Raw genomic sequence first — 22195 nt, 5'->3', positions numbered from 1 at the left:
TCAAAATAATTGGGGTGTGCGTCAGCTCATGCTTTTTACTAGATGTATATATATATATATATTTATATAATATCATACTATTATTATTGTTGTTAATATTATTATGCCTATTATTTCCCTGCAAACGTGGCGTGATTTACACTTGGTTGACTATTGCACAAAGAACCGTACAAATTCACTCTTTTCTTTATTTATAAACCCCCTTTCTCTTGGTGGAACGTACCAACGGGAAGGGGTAGAGAAAAGGCTGTGTAACAAAAACATCGAGTTATAGTGGTTCCCCTTGTTCCATACCTCCCCGCAGTCCTTGCAGCTCTTGAGCTGGCCCCGTTCGTTTAAACCGAGAACACCCATACCGACTTCTCAATGCAAAAAATAAAAGGGAACCCAGAAGCAGGGACTAGGGGAACGAAAGGTGTAAATAGAAAGCGAAAGCTCTTGGTCTCTCTCTCTCTCTCTCTCTCTATCCCTCTCATCTATTTTACTAAATGAATGAATGAATTATTAACTAGGACATAAATACAAGGAATCACGCATCCGCCGGGACCAGCAGACAGCTCCAAGCCTTTGATATTCGTTTTAGCCCAATGATACATATGTATACTTATCCATGTACATATTTGCCTTGGTAGGACTAGAAGTAGGACCAGCAAGGCTTTTTTGAATAACATTTTTGACCGATACTTCGGAAGCTTCTACACAAGGCCACCAAGATTGCGCTGCTGCTGCCGCCGCTGTTACCACAACTCATTGCCGGTCCGAAGATGGCAACTTTAACGAACGGACAGGTGGATGGCACAAACGGGCTGGTGAACGGATTAAGCCACAGTCCAGCGGGCTGCGGGGGCACCATCCCTATGAAGGACCACGACGCTATCAAACTGTTCATCGGGCAGATACCACGCAACCTGGACGAGAAGGACCTCCGACCGCTCTTTGAGGAGTTCGGCAAGATCTACGAGCTCACCGTGCTCAAGGACCGCTTTACGGGCATGCACAAAGGTGGGTTGAGCCTACTACTCGGTCAAAGAGAGAGCGGGATTCCCATCTTCATTCTCTTTTCTCCTCGGCTCCCGTCGCCGTTGCCTGTCACGAATGTCTGTCCATGGCTTGCAGTCTTGTTTCCCCTGGTTCGGGAGACAGGACTGACACGTATTGGACACGTGTGGTTGTTGCATAGTAATAGTTGGTATTTTTATAGTAGTCTTTTTGTGTCATTTACTATTGTAGTATACTCTCGACAGGTTTCATGTTATGGGAAAAGGAATAGTCCATTGCTATAGTCTGGATTCCGTAATGAATATTGAGACATTTCAACTAACATATCCATGTATTAATGTTCTGAGTTATCCAGGCATACAGCGCTGGCACAAATCACGACAGCTAATATTATGTAACAATATTAAGAGCAAGTGCCGTTCTCTTGTATCTTTCGAAGTGTATGCTACTTCTTAAGAGTAACGAGTCACACATATAGTCATTGTGCAGTCATTCACAAGTGCAGAATCACCCTGCTTCAATGTTAAAACATTTCTCGAATATACCCGTGGAGCCCGTGGCTTATTGCCCACGGCACCTTGCACTCTGTTGCGCGTGATGGCAAGTTTCCTGCAATAGGAAAGAGGGAGGGAGGGGAATTGTATGTGTGTGTGTGTGCGCGCGAGCTCGTGCGTGTGCGCGCGGGCTTCTGTATGATTTTCGGAGCAAATGTGACCAATATTTGAGATTTTACATAATGCATTCTACTGTATTCCCTACCTAAATCAATTATATGTGGTCCACCCGCCTACCTACCATATGTCATTGATGTTATGCTCTAGTCTAGTGCCTGGCATCATGCATGGAGATGTTTTGTGTTTCTGGAGACAGGTGTTTGAACAACCAGCTTATACATAGAGAGAGGACTGAAGGACTGTGCGTGTGTTAGTCACGCGTGCGCGCGCTCGCTCGCGTGTGCAAGTGTGAGATCGTATCCTACCTATTGATATGCTATACCCTTTGAGAGCTTGTCAACCCTTTGGTATTATGTTAATGATCAAGTTGTTGATCCAGAGTATTGATATTACAAAAAAAGATAGATAACATGAACAATACATCCCATGTGGGTTGACAATTCTGGACATTACTGGACATTACAGTGAACAAAATCAGTAATCAGTAATCATCTGAAAATGAAAAAAGCACATGTATAGTTCTTCGATTGAAGGGTTCAATTGATCTGCAACACCTGGAGGGCATTTTCAGACTCCACAGGATCACTTCACATGGGGATGTTAAAGTACAAACAGAGCTAGTGTTTCAGCTTTCCAATCATGGTAGTATCCCCCAATCCCCGACCACCCCCGATCCTCTGTTACCAACGTGACATTTGCATGATGATGAAATACAAATAAAGCAGGAAGGAGGGAGGAGGAGATTGCCGGGGAAGGGGGAACCAAAGAGAAGAGTGTGAAGGGTGAAGAGGAGAAGGAGGAGAGAGAGGAAGGGAGGAGGGTATATATTTTATTAATAGCCCAGCTGTAGTAGCGATTCCCTGTCTAACGGTTAATCATGCGTGGCCCGTGAACTATGGGCGGCCACGCCGGGTGATTCTAGGAACTGTCTCCTCACAGCGATATATGGCCTGGCCTCACAGGCAGCCCCCCCCCCCCCCCCCCCTTTCATTAGTGAGCCCCCCTCCGCAGCACCGCTCTCATATTTTAACTAGCTGGAGGTGCTAGCCCTCTCACTGGCTAGCTGGTTGGCCAAGACGTTATATATACACACTCCTTCTCCCAGCCAGACCAATATCCCTACACCTCCCCGCAAACAGGATGTTTGTCGAATGTTGTGGGTTTGTTACTTTGAAGTTGCTGTCAGGTTATGTCTGAATGTATTAACTTGAGTAAAGAATATTTTGGTAACCTTTTACTTACAGCTAACAGGTATAATGTTTGTTACTTGTTATAAGCCTTTATAATATGTTATTAGACTGCTTATAATATGTGACAGTCTCATAGATATGAAGATGTTATAAGATGTCCAGTCATGACCTCATGTCAAGTAACCATTGTCTTGACAGAGGTAGCGGTTTGCATTTTGACTGTACTGGCCTACCCCCTAGACAGTCGGTGTCATAGCATGGTTAACAACATGTCATTGTTTTCATCCTATTTTGGATACATCTACAAGCTGGCAAAACGTGTGAATGGCAACGTTTTCCAATTGTGGTACAAAATGTAGTCCAATAGATGTATATCAAACAAGGTCAATGTTGATCTATAAACAACTTTAGGGTTGAAGAATGTTCTTGGCTTTTTATTGGTATTAAAACTGCAAGAAAAGTGAACAACACTAGGGTCTGAGAATATTTGCAGCCTTTTGCCACACTGTAAAAAAGAAATGTGTTGACTCAACTAAAAAAAATCAAGGCAACCAGCTGCAAATACAATTTCTAGTTTGCTCAAGAAAATAGCATGGAAGTTGATTAAACTTAAAATATCAAGACATCCAGCTTCAATACGATTTATAGTGTTCCCATTTTTTGAGCATATTAACTGAACCAACATACATTCTTAAGTTGAATTCTATGTTCGCTCAACTTTTAATTTCACGTTGATTGAATATAATTCAACTTGAGAATTTATTCAACCTTATTTGTGTATTTCCCAGTGTGCCTTGCCCTTTGATTGAATTGTAGTTACCACCCATTAGTGTATTCTATAGTGACAGAAACATGGTTGTTGAATTTGCTGGAATTCAGACCTGTAGTCTTCACTAAGTGAGTGTCTATCAAGTTCGCTGACGACACGATGATGGTAGGCCTGATCACCGGCGACGATGAGTCAGCCTACAGGGAGGAGTTCAGTGACTTGGCAGTGTGGTGCTGGAGCAGCAACCGCTCCCTCGACGTCAGCAAGACCAAGGAGCTGATCGTGGACTACAGGAAACGGGGAGGTGAGCACGCCCTCATCCACATCGATGGGGCGGCGGTGGAGCAGGTGTACAGCTTCAAGTTCACTAAAGACTTCAAATGGTCCAGACACACACTAACAGTCGTGAAGAAGGTGCCACAGTGCCTCTTCACCTTCAGGAGGTTGAAAAAGTTTGACATGGGCCCTCAAATCCTGAAATGATCCTACAGCTGCACCATTGAAGCATCACTGCTTCGTATGGCAATAGCACCGCCCTCGATCGCATGGCGCTACAGAGAGTTGTGCAGACAGCCCAGTACATCACTGGGGCCGAGCTCCCTGCTATCCAGGACCTTTATATCAGGCGGTGTCAAAAGAAGGCCTGGAAAATCGTCAAATACCCCAACCACCCAAACCATAGACTATTTTCTCTGCTGCCGCATGGCAAGAGGTACCGGTTCATCAAGTCTAACACCAACAGGCTCTTGAACAGCTTCTATCCCCAAGCAATACGACCGATAAATAGCTAAGAAAATACCTACATGGACAGAGTTTCCCTTGTATCTTTATTGACCTTTTATTTCAGCATTTTACATTGTCTCTATGCACAGTATTTTACATTGTCTCTATGCACACTCACAGGGCCCTACACATTCACACACACTGTCACTCCAACACAGACAAACACTCACTCATTTGCTCACTCACACATAATATGCACATATGTTTATACGGACCCTACACACCCACACTCACATGCAAGCTGCTGCTATTTTGTTTATCTTATATCCTGTTGCCTAGCAGTGGTGGAAAAAGTACCCAATTGTCATACTTGAGTAAAAGTAAAGATACCTTAAAAGTGACTCAACTAAAAGTGAAAGTCACCCAGTAAGAATTCTTATATTACGCAAACCAAACAGCACCCAGGGGCACACTCCAACACTGAGACATCCTTTACAAACAAAGCATTTGTGTTTAGTGAGTCTTCCAGATCAGAGGCAGTAGGGATGACCAGGGATGTTCTCTTGATAAGTAGGTGAATTGTACCATTGTCCTGTCCTGCTAAGGATTCAAAATGTAACGAGTACTTTTGGGTGTCAGGGAAAATGTAAGGAGTAAATTATTTAATTCAGGAATGTAGTGAAGTAAAAGTTGTCAAAAATATAAATGGTAAAGTAAAGTACAGATACCCAAAATAACTACTTAAGTACTACTTTAAAGTATTTTTACTTAAGTACTTTACACCACTATTACCTAGTCTCCCCTTACCCCTATACATATCTACCTCCATCGGTCCAGTATCCTTGCACATGTAAATATGGTATTGGAACGGACTTTTTACATTTCCTGTGTATAGTATGCTTACTTATTTATACAATAAAGTATTTCATATTCTTATTTCTCGTGTGCTTTCTTCTAGCAATACATTGTTATTGATTATTGCTTTGTTAGGGTTTTGAGTTTGTACTACTAACCTATATGGAATTGTTTGATATAAAACAAATATTTGATGAGAAAATATTTTTGTCCTTACTGCTATTAGCCCAATAACAGATTCACTACATGGAACAACAGATAGTGCCCCCCAAAAAATCAAAAGGAAGTTTTTGTTCTATGTCTGAGAGATAACAAAGATCAGGAAACAGGGGGGGGGGGGGGGGGGGGGGGGATCTACTAAATTATATATAATTGTTTTAAGAAGGCCATACCAAGGATAATTTTGCTAGTTTAATTTTAATTCTAAGACCCCTTGAAGTAACAAAAGAAAATAAAAACATTATTTGATGAAATAAATGATTTATCCTTACTGCTATTAGCCCATACAAACACATTGAACAACAAATAGTCCACAAAAAAACATATAAAGGAAGTTTGTTCTGAAGTGTCCATCCTACATCTGAGAGATTTAAGGAAGATCGGGACACATTTTATAGTTTATTTATGTATTTTTTTTTACATGTATTTAACCCCTTATTTTTGTCTCTAAAGAGTCCATATATACTCCATACATTTTTTGGGGACTGTCACCGGGCGACCTTCAGACGAGTCTTGTGAGGCCTGTGGGCATCCTAGAGCAAAACAGCTGACAGGTACGTGTATATTAGTGTATAGCCCAAACTGTTCGGACACTACACACAGAAGTTGGCAGATTGGCTGTACCGACTTCAGACGAGTCCCAAAATGCTTGTGGCGGTTCGGAGAACACCATCGTGTTCGTGAGAGTCTCATATTTCCATCGAGGGGTCATAATAGTTTTTAGGCCAAACCGTTCAGATGCTACAGGCGATTTTGTGTGAAGACCGATTTTAAGGTTGTCTTATGCTCTGATTAACACAGCTCTACTGTAGCTCTGTCACCTTTCACCGCAGATGCAGAGGAGTTACATAGGCGGATACATCCAATGCAAAAAAAAAACAGATATCTCTAGCTTAAACTGACACATTTTCATGGGGATTTTATAATTATGCAAATTAGATCTCCACAGGGGCGCAGATATCGACCTTAGGGGGGTTTTAACAAACAAAAAAAATAGGGATTAAAATGATTGACTCCCCTAAAGATTCTTATAAATAAAGTAGTCAAAAGTTGAGTATCTACACCTGTACTACTTCTCCTTTCCTCCATATGCTCTATTCCTCTTTATTTTCCTGCTGTGAAGGGTTTCTCCCCTATTTCACAACACTGCCCTTTATTTGACCTGATGGACAAACCATTGTTATTGGAAAAAACTCTAAAATGAAATGATTATGGCTGATTTGGACATATGAAAATACCTTTAACAAAGATTAGTGTGAGTTTGTGTGATTGTCCAATAAAGCTCTGAACTAACACCACCTATAGATGCTATTAATATGCTATTACTAATGTTAAAATAGTTAGATAGACAGCCTCCTACATTGTCCATTGTCTCACATTCCTTGGATACTACTCTACTATACCATTGTGACTCTAACCTGTCCTTCAAAAAAAAACGAAAAAGAAAAAAAAGTAAATGTAACAGTTGAACGCAACCTGGTAAATGTCTAATTTTTCAGGAGCCAAATGTCAGCAGATGCTGCTAAGTCGTACATGCACTCAATGATTTTGTCCCTTCTCTCGTACTGTGTCACAACCTGGTCACGAGCTAGTATCACAGCAACGAAACCACTTTAAAAGCTCTGTAAAGAAACTCTGAAAGTGCTGGACAAAAAAATCAAACAGCTGTCCCCACTACAAAATCATTAAGAAATACAACCTACTGAGCTTTAAGAGCTTCTTATGCCGACACCACTCTGCTGTTTAAGATCACTCATGGCATTGCCCCACCACCTCTTAAGCAGTTTGTTACGTATTGCAAGGACAATACCAGGACAACAAGAGCTTCAACCAGAGGAGTCTGCTCAACTCAGTTTAGGTCCACCAAATTTGACCAGACGTCTTTTTCAGTCAGAGCGTCTGGAAAATGAACACCCTGCCAACCATTGTGAGAGAGTGCATTACCTTTGCTAGTTTCAAGGCATAACCTGAAAAAGTGGCTAAAGGCAAACCAGTCATGTCATATATATATATATATATATATATATATATCTGTGACCAACCGAGGCATATTTGTATTCCTAGTCATGTGAAATCCACAGATTAGGCCCAATTGAATGCATGTTGCGTTTATATTTTTTGTTCAGTATAGATAGATAGAGAGAGATTTTAATAGTCTGTTATATTGTAGCATTGTATTGATGTATTCATGTTGTTTGTTTTCTGCCCAGCGACTACAGATGAAAATGAGCTAAATCTGGTGCAATGGCATGTTGTACATGCTCCCTGACAAATAAACAAATAAAGAAATAAAATTGCCATAACCATCCCAATAATGACCCCATGTATCACTAGCAATCTAGTGTTTAAATTGCCGGCCCCTTGAAAGGGAGGGGGTGGATAGAGGAGGCTGAGGAAGGAAGGGAACGGGCACAGAGGTGACAACACTAGGCCTATATTCTCCCAATGATTTTATTTCTCTCCCCTCTGCGACTGGGCCGTACTAATAGAGGCCATTTATAACAGTCACCAGCTGCCGCCGTGCATGCTGAGAGGGACGTCGGCACAAAGACGGGCCACTTTCTCTCTTTTTTTGCAATGCAGCATGGGAGGGAGGGTGGAGATATGGAAGTACACTACCAACCAGGTGACTGCCAGAGACAGTCGCCCTCGTAATTCACCTTGGGTCAATGAGACGCTCCTAGCATGTATGACTGTCAAGTGTCAACAATGCATGTGTCCTTTATCATCAGATGTTTTGGTGTAATAACAGTGTAGTACATATGTAGTAACAGAGTAATTGCATGTATTGTTAAAGATCAACGACAATGTCCTCTCTTGTCAGAGTTGCCTTCGGAAGCTCTGCTTTGGGGTTTTCCTAGGAGTCCTTTGAACGTGAGAGATGCACCAGGAATAGGTACATTGATATCTTCGGGTGTTTTTTTTACCAATTCAATTGAAAGGCGGACAGAGATGCTCCCGTTGGGCTTCTGCACTCACCTTATTTTGTCCTAGATACTGGGCAGGCTGGCTGGCAGGTGGTGTAGATAAATTATCACCGGTGATTAATCCTATCTAAAAAAAAATATGCCTTTCAAGATCCCCTATGATCCCCAAATGTCGCCTATAAAAGTAGACATGTCACAAACATCAATATGGTAACATTACTAAAACATACAGCCAAAAACTAAATCGAAATGAAGTATGTTTTGAAGTGTATGAGAGATATAAGAAGGCAAAAGAAATGCCTTATTCACTTGCATTCATTCACTTCCATCGTGTTTGTGAGAGTCTCCGCTTTCCATATTAGTTTCCAGATCCAACTATTAGGACGGTTTTCGTGAGAAGACCGGGATTTTCGGGATGTCTCCTGATCGCCTGATCTGACAACCACAGTAGCTCTGCCACCTTCCACCACAGACACAGAAGGACAACATTGGGCAGATGCGGTGGATTGCAAAACAGCCCAAGCAAAAACAACAGATATATCTAGCTTAAAGAGACAGATTAAGGGGATTGTTTTATTATGCTAATTCGATTTAGGCGCAGCGTTGACTTTAGGGGGTTAAGAGAGGACAGTTAACCTGCTGTAACTTAATTGGATGGAGCGGGTGATACACTGTACAGAGTGTTGATTGGCAGTTTGATCTGGGTCTGGGAAACAGCCCCGGGTAGCGTAGTTCTAGACCTGTTGGTCCACATAGGGACCCTTCTTCTTAGAGAAGCAATGGAAATCCTCATGAAATATTAAAAAATCTCTTCTTTCATTAAGAATTCATCAAATCTGGATACTGACTGCTTTGAAAACTAGCTGAAACTGGGAACTTCGTCAATGGACATAATGTCTGAAGGCACTGCAGTATCGTAAATGTAATACCCTGTGGCACTCTGGGAAGGTGTTACAGGTTGCCGCATTGGAAGTTCCTCCTGACAGGCAGCGAGGCGCTGAAACCAATGTAGCCTTTCAACAAGGAAAAGGAAAGAGAGACAGACAAAGAGACAGACAGAAAGCGAGAGAGAGACAGAGAGAGAGAGAGCAAGACAGAGGCGGGGGTGTGGGGGGGGGTGTTTTTCTACCGGGCTGCGTTAATGCACCAAGCGTTTTGGCCGCAGGATTTCACTCTTGTTGCATCATCCCCTCTGTGGGCTGTTTTTTCTCCTCGCGTCGTTGGTTTGGGGTGTGTGTGTACCCCTCCTTCCCTCTCTCATTCCCTGCCCAGAATTCTCCACTCAGCTCCGTTCGGAATGCACACTCAGGCACCACATCGTGCCCTGTTTCTATGACGACGTGCAGCGATCAATGTTGAGCGTTTTGTTGGGGAAAAGGGGCAACATGTGTCACCGACGAGGCCGCGTGTCGCCAAAATCCTCCCACCAGCTCAACCGCCCCACGCACACCTCTTGGTGTCTAAAAACATCCGAGCCTCAAGACGAAAAATAGGGAGGAGAACGTGAGACGTGCCTAATTTGCCTAATCTGTCAGTGGGGACAGTTGTCAAGGTGCCTCGGATGCTGTTGTCCATTATGATTGTCCGGGATCATTAGCCCAGAGAGCTAGTTACTTACAGTGAGCTATGGTCATGTAGGGAGGAGAGGAATGGGGGAGGGAGAAGGGAAATGGTGAGGGGATCAAAGACTAGATGATTAGCATGCTAACTGCAGGTCGGGAGTTATGATTGCTGTCAGGGGGGAAGAGACCTCTTGCTATTGTGACCTCCTCATTGGACTCATTAAAGTCTGTGACCTTTATCATCATGAAGGAATGGGGACGTTCTGGCAGAGGACGCAGTCTCATATTAGTTTAGGAGATTGACAGACACTGTACAGGTATATGGAAGTGTCAGTAAAACACAGGAAGTGTCACTTTGCGCACACACGTCACACACACACACACACATAGCTAATAACATGGGGGGAAATGTGAAAGCAGAAGATAAATTGTTTGACTGATGGTGCAGCAAGAACAGATTCTCATCATACTCTCTTGCTTTTACATGTATCCTCATTCCTGTCATTACTTTTGGTGGAACCGTTGTCAGAACATGAACAACACCGTAACAAATATGTTGTAACCGGGTCATAACATGTTGTAACGTAATAACATGTTGTAACTGAGTCATAACATGTTGTAACCGAGTCATAACATGTTGTAACCGAGTCATAACATGTTGTAACCGAGTCATAACATGTTGTAACCGAGTCATAACATGTTGTAACCGAGTCATAACATGTTGTAACTGAGTAATAACATGTTGTAACTGAGTCATAACATGTTGTAACCGAGTCATAACATGTTGTAACCGAGTCATAACATGTTGTAACCGAGTCATAACATGTTGTAACCGAGTCATAACATGTTGTAACCGAGTCATAACATGTTGTAACCATAACATGTTGTAACCGAGTCATAACATGTTGTAACCGAGTCATAACATGTTGTAACCGAGTGTTGTAACCGAGTCATAACATGTTGTAACCGAGTCATAACATGTTGTAACCGAGTCATAACGTGTTGTAACCGGGTCATAACATGTTGTAACCGGGTCATAACGTGTTGTAACCGAGTCATAACGTGTTGTAACCGAGTCATAACGTGTTGTAACCGAGTCATAACGTGTTGTAACCGAGTCATAACGTGTTGTAACCGAGTCATAACGTGTTGTAACCGAGTCATAACATGTTGTAACCGAGTAATAACATCTTGCGGTTTGTTAGTGTTAATCTGTCACTGCAAATGTTGAGTCTTCTAATGTTAAGGGTGCTTGATTGACAACTGAATTTTCAATATGACATTAATGTGACAAAATGTGGTCTACTCCGCGCATATATGCACTTATTAGGATGTCGTTAATTTATCCACACAGTAAGGCCCAGGGGATTATTGCTACGCTGACCTGGAGGGAAGTGACTCATCCCTTAGGTCAGAGGAGCTGCTGACCTCAGCAATCTTAGGGGAGCTAAATGTACAGAGGGGAAGCATAGAAAGATTGCACATGGAACGGGGATACTGCTTGTCAGACTTCAATGAGAATGGCAGATCTATAACACATATTTCTATCTGAAATCACTTGGGTCATACACACAACTACATAAAATACCTCTTGTACTATTTGCTTACAGGCTTTGTTGAGTAATCTCAAAAGGACATTCAAGCAACGGTTGTATATAAGAATAGTGTGCGTCAATATTCCAGGGGCCGCATTTGTCAATATTGCGTCGAAACTATTCTAAAATACTACTTAGGAACGTAATTTAGAATGTTTGTATTCATAGTGGGATTTATCAAACAATCCTACGATCATCATACGCACACTGCTAGGAGATCACCATTGATAAATATAAATTGTTCTCAGCCTCAGGGCTTGTGCACAACCTTGGGTATTTGCATTTCAAAATCATCCCTTTAATAAAGCCTGTGGGTAAAATACAATGCCGTACCATGAAATACAGTGGCGTAACCAAGAAGAGCTAAACAAACAAAAAAATGACACAATTCAAAGACTGAAATAGTTGCTTGTGTCAGAGATTGAATAAAACAAAAAGGTTTTATATGTCTCGCTCAGTTATGCCTTGACCAGTAAAAATCAAATCAAAGCTTCAAAAGAGAGGACCATTAGGACGTATCAAGTTTATTTAGCAACGGCAAATATACTTCAAACGAGTAGACAACACTCCCCAATAAGCCATCCATCCTCAACAGCTTGCGTAGGTCAACATTGCTGTTCTGCAGAATGAACGATTCGTGCGTTCCACCTTGGCCACCACATTCAGCAGCGTCTTTTGCACCACATGACCTATCACCTGCACATAAATGAAGTGGGTGGAAGCCTTCTCTGTTCACGTAGTTGAACTCGTTTTGGGATGGTGCTTTTACGGCGATGCGGGTGTCATCTATTGCTCTGCTCGTATTTGAGAACCATGATGGAAAAGAAACCCCTCTTGACTTCAACCTGTTGTGCGATGGTGTATGAAAATTGTATGCAACCGTTCGTTTTGGTGACGATTGCATCCAAACCATCGGCTCATCGAGGTCTATGAGATTTTGATGTTGCCTGAGAAACCTGAGGCTGGAGAGCACTTGGAAATGCACCAGAGTGGCATGTGTTTGCCTTTCTAAAGTAAGTCTTAAATCCTAGCAAAAATCCTATATGATAGTTGCACAAAATCTATCTGATGAGCCAATCTGTACTTTCTGCAAAAAAGTCACACCTGTCTCTAAAAACACACTCTCTGCGAAATGCAGCTTGTGCCAAATCTTCCAACCAATCCGGATTAGCCATCTCTCATTCCATTTCCCATTATCTCAGTTTTATAGTATTTGAACAATGGTTTAATGTTCACATATGCCTCTAATTTAACAAATTACTGCACTTTATATGGATTTTTGTTGTAAAAAAAAATGCTCTGAAGTGGTGAAATTATATAATATAGCCTGTCAAGATATGTTGCATGAATTCACAATGGAATTACAATAAAATTGAAAAATGATTGAATTATTACCGTCATCATTTCACAAATGTTCCACATATATTTTCACCATTCACTCGGCCATGCTTGACAAGCAGTTCCCTTATTCCACCACTTGGCACTGTGCGTACGCATGGTCATGGCTGTGCGTCAATCTACGCACATTCTCAAGTAAACGTTCATATTGATAAATCTCACACATTGCATGGACATGATCCCACGCAAGGTTTAGGCACAGATTTGTGCCTACACATGATCGGTAAATGAGGCCCCTGAGGTTCTATAGTGGTGCAATGCAAGCATGCGTGTACGCCCTGTACAGCCTAGCTTGACCCAAGTAGCCAGTCAAGAAAGACCAGCACCTCCAACCCTTCTGACAGTACTGGACTATACCTTTTTTGGAACAACTATACTTTCTATGACTCTTTTTAGCAAACAAACAACTACTCTTAACCAGATAGCACACATGCATCAGATTTACATAGGCACAACGTTGAGACGACAGGAAATTCACAATGTACTTACGTTGCCGAGACATAGCATGGGGATCTTTTCCTTAAGACAAAGATTCTATTGTAGCGAACAACGCTAGGCTCCCTTCAAACCACGGGCCTTCAGCCTAGTTCAAGATGGTAAATGCTAAGGGGGACGCTTCGGGTGACATCACCCCATTGACTACCAATTGAAGATGGCACATGTGGGTTGGACACGCCTCTATACACACCCATACACGCAGCCTTAAAGGCCGTTTTTGCTCAATAAGAAATCGTCAGCACAATACGGTTTAAAAATGCAGGGACAAACTAATTAAAAAAAATGTGTATATATAATATTTCCCTGAAAGATTTATGTTAACTGTATACACAATCCTAAATGTGAAGCACAAAGCTATGCTTAATTTGGTCAGCCTTTAAACTTTCATCAGCTTAACCTGTTGTTTACCCTAAAAGAGGCTTAATAAATAAAATGCCAGAAGTACAACATCCTCCTTCCTCATATTAAGATTGTTGTTTTTATGTTTTTTTGCTATTGCCATGTTATTGCTATGGCGATTTTAAGTGCCTGAAAGCGTACTCTAGCACTGTTTTGACAATGGCTCCTTAGAGGGTTAAATAGTTACTGTTTTCAAGGCAATTGCATCATGGAAGTGTTATTGTGGTCCATGTTCAATGTTTAAAGAGGCTGACGCTTTGGTTCTGTTCGATCCATCTGCTTGTTCCCCTGAGGTTTCAGATAAAGCCTCTGTTCCGGAGTGAGAGAATGCAATACTTTCAAAATATGGGAAACTTTCTGTTGTTTATACAGCTTTTATTAATACATTTCACTTTTTGGGGTTGTTGTGTAGTCACCCCTCTTTATTCGATTTTACAGCGATATTGCCCTCAGAAAATGCTAATCCTCACATTCTGCTATTGCTCCTTGTGAACAGTGTGCGTGCGTGCATTTGTTTGTGTGGTTTCCATTCAGGAATCAAACCATAAACTCCGGTGAGGTAAGCACCGTTCTCCAACCAACTGAGCCAACGAAAACAACCACAATTCTCCCCCATCCCCAACTTTATCCTACAGGACCAGTTAGAGGGTTAGTGAGGATAAAGCCTTGCAACATTCTGGCTCGGTTTATATTCCATTGTAGGTCTGATGCACACATCTACTGACATTTAGAAGTTCAACTTCTTAGAGATCAATGGAACATGTAGGTCAGGCTGAGAACAGGAGTGAATTCAACACAGGACTCAAAAGGTCTCCTGAATGAGAATTATCTCCATATTGTGGTGCTGCATGCTTTGTACCATAATGATAGTGAATTACAATCCTCTCTATTGTTTGTTCATAATGCAGGCAATCTCTCTGCCATTCATTGCCATACCGCACATCTATACTGTGTAGGTGTAATTACAGGGTACACATCCATGCTATATAATTATAGAGCAAGGTACACGTTCCTTTGTCTATAGGTCCAGTGATTATATAGCCCTGTACTATAGTGCTTGTTGCTAATAACAATAAAGTGGTTATTAGCAGACTGTGTGTGTGTTCAGCCATTAGGCCTTTATTTCTAATGCTGTAGTGTGTGCGTGCGTGCGTGTGCGGGTGTGCGTGTGTGTGGGTGTGCGTGTGCGGGTGTGCGTGTGCACGTGTGAGTGTGTGTGTGAGATTTGCCTCCATGCTGTCTTGAGGTTTAGGTGGCCGAATGGAATCACATGGCAGGAATGGGAATAGTAAATCAGGTTACTCGCATCCAGAAGAGAGCCAAGAGGGCTTGCTCGACATTCCGTTGAGACCCTGGCCACCCAAGTCTCCAACCTCACAGAACAGGTTCACCATCTCCGCCTCGATCCACCGGCCACTTCCAGGGCTTTCGAATCTCCGGAGCCCAGAATCAATAACCCGCCGTGTTACTCTGGGGAGCCCACTGAATGCCGCTCGTTCCTCACCCAGTGTGATATTGTGTTTTCTCTCCAGCCCAACACTTACTCCAGGAGCACTGCTCGTGTCGCCTACGTCATATCTCTCCTTATTGGACGGGCTCGTGAGTGGGGCACGGCAATCTGGGAGGCAAGGGCTGAGTGTACTAACCAGTATCAAGACTTTAAGGAGGAGATGATACGGGTTTTTGATCGATCTGTTTTTGGGGAGGAGGCTTCCAGGGCCCTGTCTTCCCTATGTCAAGGCAATCGATCCATAACAGACTACTCTATTGAGTTTCGCACTCTTGCTGTCTCCAGTGGCTGGAACGAGCCGGCCTTGCTCGCTCGTCTTCTGGAGGGTTTCCGCGCAGAGGTAAAGGATGAGATTCTCTCCCGGGAGGTTCCTTCCAGCGTGGATTCCTTGATTGAACTCGCTATTCGCATTGAGCGACGGGTTGATCTTCGTCACCGAGCTCGTGGAAAGGAGCTCGCGCTCTCCGTCGCCTCCCTCTCCGCATCACTACCATCTTCCTCTGCCGGCTCGGGTGCTGAGTCCATGCAGCTGGGAGGTATCCGCATCTCGACTGAGGAGAGGGAACGGAGAATCACCAACCGCCTCTGTCTCTATTGCGGTTCCGCTGGTCATTTTGTCACTTCATGTCCAGTAAAAGGCCAGAGCTCGTCAGTAAGCGGAGGGCTACTGGTGAGCGCTACTACTCCTGTCTCTCCTTCAAGATCCTGCACTACCTTGTCGGTCCATCTACGCTGGACCGGTTCGTCAGCTTCCTGCAGTGCCTTAATAGACTCTGGGGCGGAGGGCTGTTTTATGGACGAGACCTGGGCTCGGGAACATGACATTCCTCTCAGACAGTTAAAGGAGCCCACGGCCTTGTTCGCCCTGGATGGTAGTCCTCTCCCCAGGATTCAGCGTGAGACGCTACCTTTAACCCTCACTGTTTCTGGTAATCATAGTGAAACCATTTCTTTTTTAATTTTTCGTTCACCTTTTACACCTGTTGTTTTGGGCCATCCCTGGCTAGTTTGTCATAATCCTTCCATTAATTGGTCTAGTAATTCTATCCTCTCCTGGAACGTCTCTTGTCATGTGAAATGTTTAATGTCTGCTATCCCTCCTGTTTCCTCTGTCTCTTCTTCACAGGAGGAGCCTGGTGATTTGACAGGGGTGCCGGAGGAATATCACGATCTGCGCACGGTGTTCAGTCGGTCCAGGGCCACCTCTCTTCCTCCACACCGGTCGTATGATTGTAGTATTGATCTCCTTCCGGGAACCACCCCCCCCCCGGGGTAGACTATACTCTCTGTCGGCTCCCGAACGTAAGGCTCTCGAAGATTATTTGTCTGTAGCTCTTGACGCCGGTACCATAGTCCCCTCCTCCTCTCCCGCCGGAGCGGGGTTTTTTTTTGTCAAGAAGAAGGACGGGTCTCTGCGCCCCTGCATAGATTATCGAGGGCTGAATGACATAACAGTGAAGAATCGTTATCCGCTTCCTCTTATGTCTTCAGCCTTCGAGATCCTGCAGGGAGCCAGGTTTTTCACTAAGTTGGACCTTCGTAACGCTTACCATCTCGTGCGCATCAGGGAGGGGGACGAGTGGAAGACGGCGTTTAACACTCCGTTAGGGCACTTTGAAACATGCACTCTAGTCAGACAAAGACATGACGGCATTAAGCCTAATATCACAATTGTTCACTGTCTTATGCTTTCGTAATTTCATATACATTTCTACATAGTTTTTTTTTTTATCATAGTATATTTATTGTTTGGAATAACAAATATCATGGCACTTCAAAGATTCCTGGGAACATGAAATGGAGATTTGTTTTTCTTTTTTCTTCTTCATAAATCAGGATAACCCTCGTGAGATGTTTTCGCGGGAACCTGTGGGATTCATCACACCATATTCAATAAAAGCAATATTAGGACAACAGAAAATCAATCAAATGAAAGTTAATAAAAGCAGCCATTAAATGAGGATACATTAGTTCCATATCGTGCATAGTGAGCAAGCCAAGGATCTTATAAGCATGGGTGACAAGAAACAGTTGCACAGGTATAAATCAAAATAGATCAAAAGCTTTTTAGTGGATACGAAAAAGATCTGGTTAAGATCAATATTGAAACAAGGCCCATAAGAGTAGCTACTGTTGATCCCAGAACTGCTGTTGATCCTAGATCTGCTGTTGATTTGCTGTTTTGATTTGCTGTTGATTGTAGAACTGCTGTTGGTCTGCTGTTGATCCTAGAACTGCTGTTGATTTGCTGTTTATCCTTGACCTGCTGTTGATCTGCTGTTGATCGTAGAACTGCTGTTGATCTGCTGTTGATCCTTGAACTGCTGTTGATCTGCTGTTGATTCTTGAACTGCTGTTGATCTGCTGTTGATCCTAGAACTGCTGTTGATCTGCTGTTGATCCTAGAACTATTAGCTACAGTGTAACTCACTGCAGTTGATTCTGAAACTAGCTACAGTGTAACTATGTTGTTGGTCCTAGAGCTAGCTACAGTGTAACTATGTTGTTGGTCCTAGAGCTAGCTACAGTGTAACTATGTTGTTGGTCCTAGAGCTAGCTACAGTGTACCTATGTTGTTGGTCCTAGAGCTAGCTACGGTGTAACTATGTTGTTGGTCCTAGAGCTAGCTGCAGTGTACCTCTATGCTGTTGATTCTGGAACTATAGCCAGTGTTACTTTCCATTGTTGATTCTATAACCATTTTTTATGTTTTTTTACATGTTTTATGTTTTTTTACATGTTTTATTCTCACATACACCGGAAAAGTGTAGTGAAATGTGCTGTTTTACACTGTCAGCTATAGTAGTACGGCGCCCCTGGAGCAAATCTGTTTAAGTGTCTTGCTCAAGGGCACATGAACAGATGTTTCACCTTCGCACATATTCGAACCAGTGACCTTTTGGTTACTGGTCAACTCCCTATATGCTGTTGATCCAAAAGTCTAAAGAGGTAAAACGTGTCATTATGTGAGGTCAGATATGCATTTAGCTCTCTGGATGAACTTGTAATACCTGTAAAAGGGAGTTGGGAGGTGGGTTAAGGCTTTTGGAAAGATCTCCTTAATTATTCAAGACAAAGTCTGATTCAGAAAATGGAAAAAGGACTATGAATAAGTCATGGGGAAGTTTTCGAGTGTTCGGGGGCAGTTTTTTTTGGGGGGGGGGGGTGTACGAGATGTTACTACTAAGATTAAGTCTCAACCAAACTTACGATGAACCAAATGCTAACTTGTGATGTGCATTTGTAAGGGGCAGGGGGAGAAAAACATAAAGACTGAAATAAAGAGAGTGCGTGAAGAAAGCGATAAGATGAAGTAGGGTAAGGCAGAGAGAGATGCAGAGAGTCAAAGGCAGAGCGAGAGAGGCAGAGCGACAGAGATCGAGTGAGGCAGAGATCGGAGTGAGGCAGAGATCGAGTGAAGCAGAGAGAGAGTAAGGCATAGAGAGGGGAAGAGAGAGAAGCAGAGAGAGAGTCAGAGAGACAGAGGCAGAGATAGAGTGAGGCAGATAGAGGGGAAGACAGAGAGGCAGAGATAGAGAGGCAGCGCGAGTGAGAGGCAGAGAGACAGAGAGAGTAAGGCAGAGAGGCAGAGATAGAGCGAGTCAGAGAGACAAAGGCAGAGAGAGAGAGAGGCAGAGCGATAGAGGCAGCGAGCGAGGCAGAGAGAAAGGCAGAGCGAGAGGCAGAGCGACAGAGGCAGAAAGAGAGGCAGAGAGGCAGGGGCAGAGATAGAGTGAGGCAGAGAGAGAGAGAGTAAATCAGAGAGAGAGGGGCAGAGAGCGAGGCAGAGAGAGAGGCAGAGAGACAGAGATTGAGAGAGTGAGAGTGGGGCAGATAGAGAACGAGGGACTCCCAGAGACAGATGTCCCACTCCCTGCAGATTGATGGCTCCTGGCTCCATGCCATGCTAGGCTCTGACCCCTCTGTCCTTTGTTGTAATTTCTAGGTTGCGTTTTGTGAGATTTAAGCGCTAGTCTGTGGCCATCATGGCCCTGGAAAGGAAATGACCTTCCTGCAATAGCAGCAGAATTAGGCCTCGCCGCTTAAAAGCCGCCCCCAGGGGTGAATAAGTGAGCGCTTTCCGATGTAGGCAGACATTTTTGACAACGTGTTAATGTTGTTGTTGTTGTGCCTATATAAGTGACTGCTTTTTTTCACTGCTACACTTCATGTGAACTCTTATCAGCTATTAATATTGTCTGCGTTTTAAAGAAGGAAGTGGACATTTAACTGGCATATATTTTTTTAGTTTAGACACAGTGGTGTAAATAAATTAAGGTTAGGGTTAAGGTTAGGTTTAGGAACACGGGGTGGGTTGAGGTTAAGGTAATGTATAGTTTCAGAGAGGTTAACTTAAGGGTTAGGGTACGGGAAAGGCATAAAATGGAACATTGGGTTTGCATACTGCTGTCGACCACCATATATTTTCTGCAGGTTCACTTCCTTTTTAAAAATGTGGATTTTAGTTGTCGAGGCAATGGGATGTGTATGAAACACTAGGAACACCTTCCGAATATTGGTGCAATTCCCCTGTTGAAAAATAGATTTGATCTTTTTTCTCAATGAGACTAATCTGGATAATAAAGGTACAAAAAATAAATAAAAATACACGCATAAAGATGTTGAGCGTGAAAAACCCAGCAGCGTTGCAGTTCTTTGAACAGGGTATGGCAGCTACTACCATACCCTGTTCAAAGGCACTTAATTATTTTGTCTTGCCCATTCACCCTCTGAATGGCATACACACACAATCCATGTCTCAAATGTCTCAAGGCTTAAAAATCCTTCTTTAACCTGTCTCCTACCCTTATCTGCACTGATGGAAGTGGATTCAACAAGTGACATCAATAAGGGATCATAGCTTTCAGCTGGATTCAGCTGGTCAGTCTATGTCATGGAAAGAGCAGGTGTTCATGATGTTTTGTATACTTTGTGTATAGTGTAGTTCAAAATATATACATGATATGTGTACATGAATTAACACATCAATACCACAAATGTCACATGATATATCAATATTACGATTTGTGGCCTCTGCCTTAGTATAGATCTGTCTGTAAGCATATGGCTTTGTGTGTGTGTGTGTGTGTGTGTGTGTGTGTGTGTGTGTGTGTGTGTGTGTGTGTGTGTGTGTGTGTGTGTGTGTGTGTGTGTGTGTGTGTGCATTTGTGTGTGTCTAGCATTTGTGCGAGTGTGTGTCTATTGCAATCAAATACTTGGCTCAGTGGCTCGTGAGCTCAGCTGGCTCTCTGCTTGGCCATTCAGAGCATAACCCCATGAACAAATCAGTCTGGAAATTATTTGGACAGAAATCCTTCAGCAAATGATTACAGATTTGCAATTGAATGACTTCTAAGGTCTCTCCCTAGGCCTACGTATAGGTTCTCTACGAGTCAGAGCCTAGATTATTTTATCACTACAGAGGATGGGAATCTTATCCAAACCCATCCCGGTCCCCTGACACAGTCCTACCAGCTCTCACAGTCTCACAGCAGAATTAGACATTCATCCATGTTTCTCAGTGTTTAAGGTTAAGTTTAGGCATTAACTCCAAATTGTTAAGGTTAGAGTTAAGTTCAGGCATTATCTCCAAATTCTCAAGGTTAGGCATTCATTCCAATTGGTTAAGTTAGGGATAGGCATCCCGTCAACAGGACAGTTGTAAATCACGGTCGCGATTTTAGAGAAACAACTCATTTCGGTACATATAAGTGTCTTATGTCGCCTGTAAGCTTAAATTCTTGTTAATATAACTGCACTGTCCAATTTACAGTAGCTATTACAGAGAAAAATGCCATGCTATTGTTTTAACTTATAATATGGCTACTGATACTGGAAAAGCTAAATCAAAGTCCAAGTATACAGATTTGACGATATTCCTGCAGAAAAATGTAACATGAATGCAAATGTCTCTACGATCTTCCCAAATGTACCTGGGTGACTTCGCACTAGATGTCATGTGGTTTGCTCATACTTCATGTTATCTGTCTGAAACTTTGCACATACACTGCTGCCATCTTGTGGACACCATCGGAATTACAACCAGAGTTATGGCTAGAAGTGGGACCTTTCTGTTGCATTTCAAAGATGGTGGTAGAAAAAAAGAAGAAAAAAAGTTGTTGTTTTCTTTGTATTTTCTTCTACCAGATCTATTGTGTTAATTATATTCTCCTACATTTAATTCACATTTCCACAAACTTCAAAGTGTTTCCTTTAAAATGATACCAAGAATATGCATATCCTTGAGTCTGGACCTGAGCTACATGCAGTTAGATTTGGGTATGTCATTTTAGGTGAACATTTTTAAAAAGGGGGCTATCCCTAAGAAAGGTAAAGATTTGGGATAGGCAAAAACATAAATACAAATAAAACATTGTATTGCTGGATGCGACCTTGCAACCTTTGGAATCAGAGGAAGATGCTTAGATTTTACCAACCTACTTGAAGGTAACAGGGCTCACTGTTGCCTCTAGTGGCCGGTTTCCACGTCATCTCCTGACATCCTCAGACATGGATGGACTTCAAATACTGACTTGTATCATAGGTGACCTGGCAGCACAAACACAGCATTTGGTGTACTTCCATAGGGTTTCTGGAGAGAGAAAAAGAGAGAGGAAAGAGGGAGAAATTGTGTATGTGTGTGTGTGTGTGTGTGTGTGTGTGTGTGTGTGTGTGTGTGTGTGTGTGTGTGTGTGTGTGTGTGTGTGTGTGTGTGTGTGTGTGTGTGTGTGTCAGCAACGGCTAAGTAATAGTAGAGGACCCCATCCTCCCTGGCAAAGAGCAGAGGCTGGTATAGATTGATGTTGGCCCGACTGTGAGAATCCTCCATCAGTACATTCTGGACAGAGTTTGCCACTGAGCACTGATCTGACTGAGA

At 42.8% G+C, this 22195-nt stretch overlaps 1 protein-coding gene across 1 annotated transcript in view; it reads left to right on the top strand.

The window, feature by feature from the left end:
* Positions 1-464: 464 nt before the first annotated feature.
* The window catches only part of LOC139370920 (CUGBP Elav-like family member 4), a 105532-nt gene continuing 83801 nt past the window's right edge, over positions 465-22195 (top strand). Inside the window, exon 1 of the mRNA XM_071110806.1 lies at positions 465-1002. Coding sequence (XP_070966907.1) covers positions 765-1002 — 238 coding nt within the window. The 5' untranslated portion in view covers positions 465-764. The remainder of the gene's footprint in view (positions 1003-22195) is intronic.

Source organism: Oncorhynchus clarkii, chromosome 17, assembly GCF_045791955.1.
Source record: "Oncorhynchus clarkii lewisi isolate Uvic-CL-2024 chromosome 17, UVic_Ocla_1.0, whole genome shotgun sequence".
NCBI lineage: Eukaryota > Metazoa > Chordata > Actinopteri > Salmoniformes > Salmonidae > Oncorhynchus > Oncorhynchus clarkii.
This window is presented reverse-complemented; position numbering and strand designations above follow the sequence as displayed.